At 35.4% G+C, this 13520-nt stretch overlaps 1 protein-coding gene across 1 annotated transcript in view; it reads left to right on the top strand.

Annotated features, from left to right (window-relative positions):
- The window catches only part of LOC145312622 (uncharacterized), a 29095-nt gene extending 18009 nt beyond the window's left edge, over positions 1 to 11086 (top strand). Inside the window, exons 7-9 of the mRNA XM_080151882.1 lie at positions 8675 to 8784; positions 9838 to 9906; positions 10869 to 11086. Of these exons, the coding sequence (XP_080008008.1) occupies positions 8675 to 8784; positions 9838 to 9906; positions 10869 to 10946 (257 nt within the window). The 3' untranslated portion in view covers positions 10947 to 11086. The remainder of the gene's footprint in view (positions 1 to 8674; positions 8785 to 9837; positions 9907 to 10868) is intronic.
- The last annotated feature ends 2434 nt before the right edge of the window (positions 11087 to 13520 follow it).

Here is a 13520-nt window from a genome sequence, read left to right as displayed (position 1 = left end):
AGAGAACAGGGTTAAAGAAGATGTGTCAACAACATTAAAGAAGATTCGTTTTATTAAAGATAAATTGAAGTTGGATAAAGTTCCGTTTTTAAAGGATAATGTTTCTTTGAAAGGAAGGATAGTTGGTTTGTTTTTAAAGAATTTCAAGGCGTTATCGATTGATCCTACGGATATTGGATCTTGTACTTTGGAGGAGTATGATATTCAGTTGGTTCCTGGAGCTCAACCTTTCAAGAATAGGATGATTAGACTCAATCCTCATCATGCAGAGAAACTAAAAGAACAGATTGATTTATGGTTGGAAACAGATGTAATAGAAGAATGTAATTCACCGTTTAATTCTGGAATTTTTGCTGTTAAGAAGAAGGTTGGAAATACTAACGAGGTGAAAGTCCGTTTTGTCCTGGACTACCGCTCATTAAATGAGATAACTGAGAAGATCTGTTACCCTTTGCCTAACATTGGTGAGCTATTTGACAAACTTGGAGGAAAGAAGATTTTTACGTCTATTGACCTAACTTCAGCGTATAATTCAATGCATTTGAAGGAATCTGTCAGGAAATATACAGCATTTTGCTCTAATGGACGGCAATATTGCTTCAAGAGGCTTCCGTTTGGATTGACCAATGCTCCAAGTGCATTTGTAAAGTTGATGGATAGAGTAATGGATTTGAGTCCTGAATTAAGGGCATTTTGCCTAGTTTATTTGGACGATGTTCTTGTATATAGTATGAATGTGGAGGAACATCTGGAACATTTGAATATTCTACTACGAACATTCTGTGAAGCAGGCCTCAAGATTAATCTTGGAAAATGTACATTGTTTGCAGAGGAAGTGAAATTTCTGGGCCATATTATAAATGCAGAAGGCATATTTATGGACCAAGCATATATTGAAAAGATTAAGAATTGGCCAGTACCTGAAACAGGTAAAGATATTCAAAGATTTACTGGTTTCATAAATTATTATGGTTCATATTTCAAGAATTTTTCTGATATTACAGCACCATTGAACAAATTCAGAAACAGTAGTAAAATAGAATGGGATGAAAAAAGTATGGAAGCTTTTACAAAGACTAGAGAATTGTTCTGTGAAGAAATAAGTAAATCGTTCCCGGATTGGAGAATGGAGGCTGAACCATTTGTGTTGGATACAGATTGGTCATCTACAGCTATGTCTGCGGTGTTAAGTCAAAAACAAAATGGACAAGAGAAGATGATATCGTGTTGGTCACGTGTTTGTTCAACTCATGAAGCCAATTATGCAGCACATAAAGGAGAATTATGTGCATTAGTAAATGCTGTTGAAAGATTTGAATGTTATTTGAGACACAAGAAGTTTATCGTGAGAACTGATTCAGCTGCACTGAAACATCTATCTACTTGGAGGCAGAACGGATATTTTGTTGGTCTCACCATAAGGTGGATAAATTTTTTATCCACCTTCAGTTATGAGGTTGTACATAGGCAGGGCAAGATGCATACTAATGTTGATATATTGTCACGTACTGCATTAAAGGATAGTAAAGATAGGATATCTAAATTATCGACAGACGAACAAGGAGAGTTAATATTGGATACTGTATATCAATTGGAAGATCCTAAATTATGTCTTATTGCAGGAATTGGAGCAGAGACGGCCAGTCAAATATCATCCAGATTGAAGGCGAGAGAATTTAGTCGTAGCCTGGAGAAGGATCCTGTTTTAGTTGAGGTGAGGAAATTTATTGTTAATAATGTCAAACCTACGTCCAGAGAATTGTCTCAAATGCCTTATCGTGGTAAACAAATATTAAGATTTTTTGAACATCTAAGTTATAAGGATGGTTTAATTATCCTGACTTCACCTATGCGGCTCCAGAAAGAATTTCAATTTATTGAACGGGTAGTGGTACCTATTGGAATGTACAATAAAGTTTTCTTGTTAGCTCATGCAGATGTTACAGCGGGGCATAGGGGTTATTTGGAAACTTTGAGCAGGATTAATCGTCACTTCATTTTTCCCTATGTGTCTAAATATGTAGCGGCGGCAGTTGCAAATTGTGTCATTTGTTTGAATAGACGTAAAAAACCTAAACATAATCATAATATAGAATTTTCTCCTTTGGCTGGGGAAGCTATGGCAGAGTTGGCCATAGATGCTTTAGGTCCTTTGAATGAGTGTGAATATAATGGAGTCATTTGTAAGCACATTTTAATAGTAGTTGACAGTTGTACTAGATATGTGTGGTTGTTTGCTATTGAGGATGTTAAAGCTGAAACAATTATTGAATGTTTGAAGTTTAATTTATTTTCTGTTTGGGGACTATGTGAGCGAATTAGGACTGACAATGCACAAAGCTTCAAATCAAAAGTTTTTAGGGAAGTTTGTTTAAGGTTGGGAATTGAACAAATTTTTATCCCTCCAAGATCAGCAAATTCGAATTACAGTGAAAGATACAACCAATCGGTGTATTCGTTTCTTAAGACTGATTTACGTTTTCAAGATGGAGATTGGGCTTATAAACTTAAAGCTACACAATTTTGTATGAACACTTCTTTCAATCGGAGGTTAGGATGTTCCCCGTATTTTAAGATGTTCCTAAGAAACCCTAAGCTTCCACTTGACTCATTTGATCCGTTAACACGCTCGAAAATTAAACATATGAATTTTTCAGAGTTATTGGAGTGCCTTGACAAGAATTGGAGGACTGGACAAGAAAGAACTGAGAAGTATTTACAGGTAGAAAATACAGAAAGGATAGGTCGGCCGATAGCTATAAATTCCTATTGTTATATTTTTTATGACGTCACAACGATTGGTGTAGCTCGTAAACTCTGCTCGTTATGGGTGGGTCCGTGTTTAGTGACAAAAGCAATTTCTGATAGTTTATTCGAGGTTCAACCCCTAGAAAAGTGTAGATTGAAAGATAAAGGGGTGAGAATTGTACCAAGAGATAAAATATATGTTATTGAGAGTACTTTAGACTTGACTCCGGATGAAAAGATTGACTTAGTGATTACAGATGAATGTTTCTCTGTGGATAATACCTTGAAAGTAAACTATGACTTTCCCAATACTTTGAGAAATTTAACTTGTTCAGGCGTTTCTGTAGAGGAGAATAGTTGTGGCGCTAGTCCAGAGGTGGTTGGAAGGCGGAAGGATGGACAGGTAACACCAGATTTTTTGGAGAAATCTTTTTTGGGTGTTGGGTTGTCACAGCAAAGGTCAAATGTATCTCAGGATAATGAAAATTTAGATGATTTAGTTGAGGATCTTAGTGATACTTTGGAAAGTACTCATATTTCTGATAGTGTAGATTCAAATGATACGACTGACAAAACTAAGTTAGACTCTACATATTCTACTATTAGTAAGGATAGTGTTTTTCATGGAGATTATGCCTCTGATAATAGTTTAGTAGACAACAGTTTGGGTGTAGAGGATGTTAACATGGAATCTGCTAGAGAGTTAGAGTCTCGGATGAGTATTTTAGAGGACACTTTTCCAAAACTGCAAAGTAAAATTGTAAACTTGGAACAACGAAGGGGAAGTGTTAAACGAGGTAGAGATGTTGAGGAGGATGAATTAGATAGATCGTTAGATAATGCAAAATTGCAAAAAATGTCTGAGACTATTTCTGTTAAGGGTCGTCCTAAAGGTTCTACAAATGAAGTGCAATTACAAAAATTAGAAGAGGATAGACAAAACAGAGAAAAAGACAGATTAGAACGTTATTCAGTAGCAGATGTAGTAACTAGGAACCTCGCAAAATTGATTAAAAAATAATATTTGTAATAATTTGTATAATATTTGCAGGAGAAGAGATTACCACGAAAACCGTAGGGAGCGTGATGACAAGAGAGGAAGCGGCGGTGGTGATAGACATGACCGGAATAGACGAGATGGAGATCGTGGTATGCGCAAGAGGTCACCGGACGCTTGTAGTTCAAAGAGTGGACGTGCTGGACCAGTACCTGTGAAGAAATCCAAGGATGATAGGGGAGTCAGGTACTTGGATATTTTGTTATTTGTTGTTGTGATGCAGGTTTATTGTTTGATTGTTGTTGGTGGTATGTATACGTCACAGGATCCACGGCTAGCAGCTTATGATTGTTCTCAAATAAGTAATGTTGAACTTAGATCAGCTGCCTGTTTGCATGATAGGATGGAACCGGTTAGATCTGTGGAATTATTGGGGTTAGCAGAAACCGATTTTATATTGTCAGAAGCCATTAGTTGTGAGGTTAGACTAAAATTGGAGCGCTGGTTTTGCGGTACCGCGAGTCATGTGCACGTACTAGACGTGCCACATGAAAAACAGGTAGAGTTGAGTATGGACGAATGTAGAAGGGTTTTTCATTCTGGCAAGTATCAGCATGATGGTATTAGTTTTAAAGTAAATATAGACTTGCCAACTGTTCACAGTTTCACAGTTAATGGAACATTGTCACCTTTCTGGGATGTTGGTGGTGAAAATATTCAATGCAAGACACTGGGAATATACGCGCACAATATGTGGTTCAATTTAGGTTTTGCTGTTGGGACTTTGCATATTTTAGTGAAAAATACACCCGTTTTGATCAAGGGAAATGTTGTTATGGATTATGATAAAAAGACGATTGTGGCGAATTTTGAAGGTAATCATTTGTGGGCAACATCAACTTCTCCATATTTTCCGTATGTAGTACGAAAACCTGCCAGTAATTTTAAGGTAGTTTTTCAAGATACATTCAATTTAACTACTTGGAATGAACAACTTTTTGTTTCCAACTTGGAAAGGAATATTTTAGTTAAAATTATGGGAACAGAGAAACTTACTTTGCAGCATCTGGATTTCAACATTTTTGTAACAGAATTGGAGGGTATCAAGTTTTTAGAGGAACCGAAGGCGGCTGTTAGAAGTTATTTTGGGGATTTGTTAAAACAGGAAGCTAGATTTGATTTGAATGCTATGTTTTTGGCTAGTAGAGAAAGGAATGAGAGGATGATGGAACTTTTTAGTATTTCCAGATGTGCTCAAACAGAAGTTAGGTCAAATGTACAGATGCATCATGGGTTCAGAATTATATACCTGGGAGAAATTGCTAAATATGAAAAGTGTACAGCGGTTGAAATTCCAGTAAAGTTAGGTGTGGATTATGGATGTGCAGTAGGACACTTGATGGTGGATTATAAAGGTGAAACAGTTGGAATACAAGAATATAGTAGAATGATTGTAGCAGTAGAGGATATAAAATTGTTAAATTGTTCGCAAAGTCCGGTATTTTTGAAGTTGACAGCTAATTTGTTCCTTGGGAATCAGGGGCAGGGACTCGAACTTCTGCATATTGCCAATGAAAAATCAGAACACGTGGGACAAAAGATTTTTCTGAACGACGAAAAGGTGTTTATTGCTGACTTTAATAAGACTATTAAATATCAGGGATTAGAGGATTTTGAGGATTTTAATGGACAAGCTTCTAAATTGGATTTTGTTGATCATAAGTTGTCATTTTTCGAACAGGTTACAGGTCCTTGGTTTGGTTTAGAACATTTGTTCAAAGATATATTACCATTGTTTGCCAAGTTTGTTTTGATTGTGTTAATGTTGTTGTTAGGTATAATTCCTATGTTGGCATTGTTGTATTGTTGTTGTTCATGGTGTCATAAAAAAAGATTTACTGAGGAAGAATTTAATGCTAGATCTTAAATTTCTTATGCTGAAATTTAATTATATTGTATTTTTGCAGGTTGGTTACGGCGGCAACAATGAATCAAAAGTTATTGAGCAATGAAGAAGATGGCCGCCACAAACAATCTGTCAATGAAGGAAATCAAGTCAAACCTGGTCTACCAGTATCTGCATTGGTCAGCAACTCTGCATCCCGGCTGGTGTTGGTAATGTCGCGCGTTGAGCTGCCCACGTTGAGTGTGGGCAGGGCGACAAGGAACATATTTTTGAGCAGTGAGGACATGCCACTGGCAGATTTAGCTCGTCTTATTGATAATGAACCAAGGTTTAAGTTGAATTTGATAAACATGTTATCGGTGCAGTTGGAGATGGGGAGATGCATCCACTCCATAGACTGGCCTGTGGACAGGATCCCTATCTTTACCAGCCAGAATTCAAGACACCTCAACCTGATGGCGGCTGGTGAGCATTCTAAAGCTATAAATAGAAAGTTGTCATGGAACAAGACAACTAGTTTGAATAAGTTGAGTGCGACCATATTTCTCTCTAAGCTTGTTTGCGAAAATTTACCAAGTTTGGTGTTGCTTGCTAAGATTGAATACCTGGATGGAGATGAGAGAAAAAGCTGTCAAACGTTGGGCGAATTGTTACCCATAATCAAACATATGGGGGAACTTGAGGATTGGCATCAACTTTCAAAAATTGACGTCATACCTGCAGATGGTAAAATGAGCCTTCAGACGGTGTTGAGAACGGTGGGTAATAGTGTTGATCCGAGGTTGAAGACGCAGGTTGTGTCAGCTATCCGGCTCCTGGCACATTGGAAAGATGTCGTGAATAAAGTAAGCTTTATTCTGAAGCAAATGCCATCCACAACTTTGTTAGAGTTACAGAAAGATTGGCTTGATGGAAAGTCTGAACAGGATTTGAGTGCTAAAGTGTTTATTGACTCCATTCAGGTGAATGAATACATGAACTTAACAGTCTACATTCCACGCATTGTAAACATGAATTCGGTGAGTTTAATCACCAGTGGAGAGATGCCTGCTGAGATACGTTATGTTAGATTGGATGGTCAAAGAGAAATAATTGATAACCTGGTGAGTGCCACATATGCAGGTAGTCTGTTGAATGATAAAGTAGACGCAAGAGTTCTGACCTGGGAAATGCAGATGCGCTGCAAGCGTCTCCGTCCGACTCTAGCCAAGCAGATATTGTTATGTGATCCAAGTACCACTTTAGAGAATGTAGTGAAGGAAATCAGATTGGAGTTGGATGGAAACGTTTATACAAATTTGTTGACAACCAATATTGAGTGGAAGTTTAATCCTGAACACAAAGTAAATGAGTGGTTCGAAGGTGATTTCAAATTGGTTACTCGGTTTGGGGATCCTGTTTGTGTTCAGATGGATCAGCCCTTAAATCCGAACATTCCTGTTTGTCTGGACCTTGAATTGTCAAATCAGCAATGGCGTGTTGATGAACAAGTGAGGGAGGAAATGAGGATGGAACACACGCCTGGAATATTGATGATGCTTGATAAATTTGGAGAGGAGGTTAGTCGTAAGCATCAAAAGATTTTGGATAATCAGGAGGAGGTTGATAACGTTGCAACCTCGATTTCGGTTGCGGTTACTAGTGGATTTGAAAGATGTCTTCATATGCTTGGTGATACTGAGGCAAGGATGTCTCAAGACGGCTTGTGTGATGAGACTGCAAAACTTGGAGTGAATGATGATGAAGCTATCATGCCCATGGATATTGAAGAATCTGGCAAGAAGAGCAGAACATCTGGAAAAAGAAAGTAATAATTATAGTTATGTGTATTAATTCATATGTATTTAATATTTGTTGAGGCAGTAGTAGTCTCAAAAAAAGTTTAAAATTCATGTTTCATATTAATGCTCTATAATACCATGCTTAAATCTGATGGTTATATGTTAACCAATGTTATTTTTATATCATGTATTTATGATAACTATGTAATTAATGCATTAGGTGTTAATCAATGCATTTTTCAATGATTATATGTTAATCAATGTTTTTTTTTAAAAAAATATTAAAAAGAAAAAAAAAACACATAAAGAAAAAAGGAAAATAAAAAAAAAAACACAAAAAGAGTTCTAAGGAACCAAAATAAATAAAAAAAATGTGTATATGAAGTGTTTAAAGATCTGGAATAAAAATAAAAAACAAAAAAAAAAATATGGCAGGTGTCATACCAGATCAACTATTATCTATTTAATAAGCGTTCAACGCTACTTATAATATCTATGATAATTAACATGTAAAACCTATTGTATATTTAATCTGAAATATTACAGTTTGAAATCCAGGTTCATGTTAAAGCCAGGGAGAAATGTGATGTATAGTCCCTTTCTTCCTGATTTAAGAGCAATGCATGTATTATATAGTTTAGCTTTTAGTTCTTGTGTCAACGGTTTCGGAGCAAGACATTGCTCTGCAACACGACACGAACATAAAAGTGAACAGTTGTCTTATTATTAATGTTATTATTGTATGTTAACCTTGTATTGAATTAATACACTTTATAAGAATATTTAGCTGTTTGTTCTTGCTATTACTATACGTCACTATAATTGATTTTTAAAAGATAGTTAGAAGATTTTTTCAAAAATTTTACTAGATTTTTAATCTACACAAATATGTATATATATATGTATATATTCAATGCAGATACTAGGTACTATTGTATGTTTATATGACAATATATAAGAAAAATCAATAATTTTTGTTTTAAACTGTGCAAGCATTCGTACTTCGTTATTTGGATATTATAGTAAAACACTAGAGGGAGAAAGGGTCAAATAGCTGTATCTCCCCATCGCACTGTCCTTGTGCTGACTTTCAATTGGGCCATTGAAAATCAACCAATGGTGTGGTGTGTATTAACACAGCCAAGTAGCAGAAAAATATTTGGAAGCTGACAGTAAGGTCATTGAAAAAGGAAGGGAGGTAGTAATCTGAATATACATCTATACTATAGATCTGTTATTTAGATATAATGAGAATTGACAAAGTCCAGCGTGGCCTGAGAAAACTAGATGATTTTCAAGACAAACTTGGAATTGCCATCTACAATGCTCTGGAGTCTATCAATCCATTTAAGGTATGTAGAATACAAAGTAGAACGATGACTGTCCGTCTGAAGCTTAAGATCTCGGAATCCGCTCCGCCTGAACAAAAATAACGCCCAACCTTCTCAAATTTAGAAAGTACGAAAGTTTTTAACCTGGATTTAATTTTACCAAAGAGTAAGCAATATTTCTATTTCAGCTTTAAGAACGATTCTATAATGTAGCGGGAAGGGGGGGGGGGGGAACTTCCCATTACGTGAGGCGGGTCCACCTGTTAATTCATATTATACGTAAATCTTATTAGAATGGAGATAATTTGGTATTTCCCCCTCAAAGTAAGCGATTCATGTTTACCCGGGCAGAATTTAATAGAATTGTTATAGTAATTTTAATTTTATTGTACCTTTATTTCGTATTAGTGGCTACGCCCCTAGAAGCCTCTAGGGGAATATAAGAAGAGTGGAGTTGAATTCCAACGGCCAATTTTAAAAGAAAAAGTTTTTAGAAATTGTGCGATTTCTATGTTGCGTTCAAGTCTCTGCGAATATTCAAAAGTTTTCTATTTTTTTTTGCTTTTTCTTGGGAGGGTGGTGGTACCCTCCTCCAAAATAGTTATAAACCTTCCTGGGACCTATGAGAAGCTACCCTGTTAAAGAGAACCCGATCGGTTGAGCGGTTAGCGAGATCCTTCGGTACACACAAACAGACAGACAGACAAACAGACATCCTGTTACTTTATTATAAGGATTTTTAATCTGATGGCATTGTATAAATTTTAAAGCCCAAATAAATACACTTAGTTTTAAGTGGCCCCTTAGTGAGTGAGGAATTAATAAGAAAAAATAGCAAAAGGGAAGGGGGAGTTTATTTAATGCCATTAACCAGCATTAATGAAGAACTTGTCCTTATTTAGAAGCTTTATATAGTATATTATGACGTCATATTGGCCTACCACTGCACTGGTGAATTAAAATATATACTGGTCAGCCATTGGTAATTTAGTCTGTATATTGGCCCATTATTGGTCATTTTTATTGTATTACGTCATTTTTTTATTGGCACTATAAAAAGCTTCCCTTGTGTAGGATGAGCTATCGTATGATTACAACGACTACAACGACTACTATAGTCAGATGCAGGACCCACATGTTCAGGTATAAGGACGTAGTAACGGGATGGGTCAATTGTAGAATATTTTCTCACAAATTCATAAAATTCATTTTATACTAATTCACACTAAAATCATTTTCCAAAAAAGAAGGAATTTTCCAGTATGGCTTCGAAACCGATTAATATCCGCTGGATTAGAAACGGTTCCAAGTCATATACTGAAAAATCATGTATAACATTGTACATTATTACAGACAATTTTCTACGAATATTTTGTTAGCAATGAGTGACCGGTCTTAATCTCAAAATTTTAAATTTGATATCCGCGGAAAGCTGTATATAGATATTTATTATTGACGAAAAATCATGAAAATATCGACTGCACTTTTTCTTACCGAACAATTTTAATGGATTTTTCTTTAAAGACTACAACATTTACATTGACTTATGAAAAGTACGTATAATATAAAATTGGACCTATAAAGACGAAGCCCAATCTGTACCACTTTTGATTCCCGTGACGTCATAAAAATGAAAGAGATGAGGGGAGAAGTAGGAAAGAAAACCCCTAAAAAAGAGATGGAAAATCCCTCATTTTTATGACGTCACAGGAATCAAAAGTGGTACAAAAGAGGTTCAGATTGGGCTTCGTCACCTATAAATATTCTTGATGCTTAGAAATGCTATTATAGTTATCTATAGATATTAAATAAAAAAATATAAAATTAATACCAGTTTAATATTCTTGGAAAATTGTCTGTATTACGATGCAATACATAATTTTTCAGCATGACAGCTTTCCGTGGATATTAAATAAAAATATATAAGATTAAAACCAGTTTAATATTCTTCGAAAATTGTCTGGAGTACGATGCAATACATAATTTTTCAGCTTGGCCAGGAACCGGTTCTAACCCACCGGTTATTAATCGGTTTAAAAGCCATACGGGAAAACCATATAATCATTTTTCCACCCCTCCCTACTACGTCCTTTTTTTGTTAACAGGGGTTACATTCCCAAGACCTGTTGGCTATAGAGAAAATTGATAGAAATGTGAATGATTACAAGTATCTCAGCTTATAACAGCTTTATTAACTTTATAAGAATTAGTAGCAAAGCTACCCTACAAATTTGTTATAATGGTTTGTAAGTTTATATCAAATTTTAAGTGACATTTTGCGCGCCTGCAAGCGTGAGGGTAAAAATTGGACAAAGTGTCTAAAAAATCAGCCTTGTGACGTCATAAAAATGGGGGATTATCCATTTCTTTTTTATGGGTTTTCTTTCTAAATTCTCCTCTCATTTTTATGACGTATATTGCTTATTTTTGAGATACTTTGTACAAGTGAGAAAATTAAAAAGACCTTGAAAAATTTTCAATACTAAAAAAAATCCTTTGGTATTAATATTCTAGAACTAAAATTAAGCTACTGTTGGACGTGATCGCTCTTGTTATTTTTGTCACATAGTTTAGCTTTATTATATTTAATTTTGTTATTATTATTTATACTTTAGTTTGTTATGTTTTGTTAACTGTACAATGTATTATTTTTGTTTCATTCTATGTAACTGGACAAAGTCTCTCAAAAATCAGCTATGTGACGTCATAAAAATGAGGGGGATGAGAGGAGTGGGAAAGAAAACCCCTCAAAAAGAAATGCATAATCCCTCATTTTCATTTTTATGACGTCACATTGCCGATTTTTGAGACACTTTGTCCATTTACCATTCTGTGTATGATCTTGAAAGCGAAAATTTCCCTTTTTAAATAATATATGTTGAAAGAAAATTTTTAAGCTATAAAAGTTAAAAGTCGTTTTACTAGCCACCTCCCCCCTTCTTACACCAAATTAATAACTTGAAAATTATTTAAAAGTAATACTAAGATCCTTTGTTAATACCTGCATGATATTTCTAATCAGTTCTTAAAATGTAATATACATAATCGATATATTATTACTTGGATGTTGCCCCAGCTTTTCATGTATTAGCGGCTGCGCTCCAAGCATCTAGGAGCTCTGTATTTGAAGGAGTAAGAAAAGTAGGAACATAGCCTTAAACCAAACTTGGATATAAAATTAAATAGCCTAAAACGATCTAGGGACCTGTAAGAAGCTTCTGTAAAATTGGGAACTCAATCGGTTCAGTAGTTATCGAAATCTTAAGCTACAGACAAAAACAATCTGTACTACTTTATATTATAGGACTAGCGGCTTCGCCCCTAGCCTCTAGGAGCTTTGCCCCAAGAGGTGATCAAAAAAAGATTTTTGGCGAAATTCGTAAAAGGACCAAGGAAATCTTCAGCATAAAAAAAGGACCAAGGAAATCTTCTGCATAAAAAAGGACCAAGGAAATCTTCTGCAAAAAAAGGACCAAGGAAATCTTCTTCTTCAAAAAAAAAAAAAAATTGGGGTGGGAAATTTTCATTTTTGGGGGGGTTGGGGGTGTCCAACCCCCCAAGTAAATAGCTTAAAACCACCACAGGACCGATAGGTATATACCAAGAAGAGTAGAATCCAACCGGTTCAGTGGTTACCGAGATCTTAAGCTTCAGACGGACGGACGGACGGACGGACAGACAGACAGACAAACATCAAGCTACTTTCTATTATAGGATATACATAATCGATATATTATTGCTTGGGTGTTGCACCAGATTTTCATGTACTCTAATGAATGGACACTCGGAGCTGGCTAAAATAACAATACCCCAAGTCCACCTCCTCCCCTCCTACTAGAGAAACGAACAGTCCAATAATCAAGTTAAAAATTTACTACTGTCACTATAACCACGTATAGTATATCCATTATTTACATTTGTAAATGAAAAATTACAATTTTTAGTTTTGATAATTTTATGTTTTTCCGGTGAAAAAATATAATAAGAAAAACTTATTCTTAAACTTAAATTAGCTAAATGTCGCCACATTTTATTACACTTATGCATTTTTTAAAAGCGAAGTTTTTCTTTAATTAGGGTCGGTCCGTCCGTACGTCCGTCCGTCCGTCCGAGATAGATAGCTTTTATTCGTTAATTTAGGCATGTTAGAATTGTCCTATCGATTTCAAACTTTGCATGATTATTCCTGTAGTAGTTAGGTACGATTTAGAAAGCGTAGCAACTCTATAATCATTACCAGAATGTCCGTATTTCCATTTTAAACATGTTGATTTTTCTACTTTTTAAACAAATTTTTATGTGATCTAATTATCCGTTTGATCTGATTTTTGGTATATTGATTCCTGGGACAACTAAAAACAATATTATAAGCGAAGCAACTCTATAATCAAGTCCTAAAAATGTAAGTATGTCCATAAAAATTATCCTGTATCAAGCAGTTTTTCAACAAATTTACTTATTATTTTGCTTCGACTTATACTTTTATATTCTGATTATTCAGTTTAGACACTATACAAGTATTAATGTCCGTCTGTCCTACCGTTCCAGTGCTTCGCTTTTATGGATGTTGTCATCCTTGTTTTACAGGTGCTTCCGTTTTACAGCCATAAATATTTGCTAATGGTGATAATTTAAAAAAAAGGTATAGTCCCTATCGTGGCAACGCCTCTTAAGGGGCGTTTCTTTGTATTTTCACAGTAGCTTTTCGCCTATTTCTAGCCCCTGCGGGGGACTCTAATCCTTTGGGGCTAATTGCC

Source organism: Acartia tonsa, chromosome 2 (assembly GCF_053477335.1).
Source record: "Acartia tonsa isolate MP-2025a chromosome 2, ASM5347733v1, whole genome shotgun sequence".
In the NCBI taxonomy this organism is placed as follows: domain Eukaryota; kingdom Metazoa; phylum Arthropoda; class Copepoda; order Calanoida; family Acartiidae; genus Acartia; species Acartia tonsa.
Note: the sequence above shows the minus strand (reverse complement) of the source record. Positions and strands in the feature narration are given on the sequence as shown.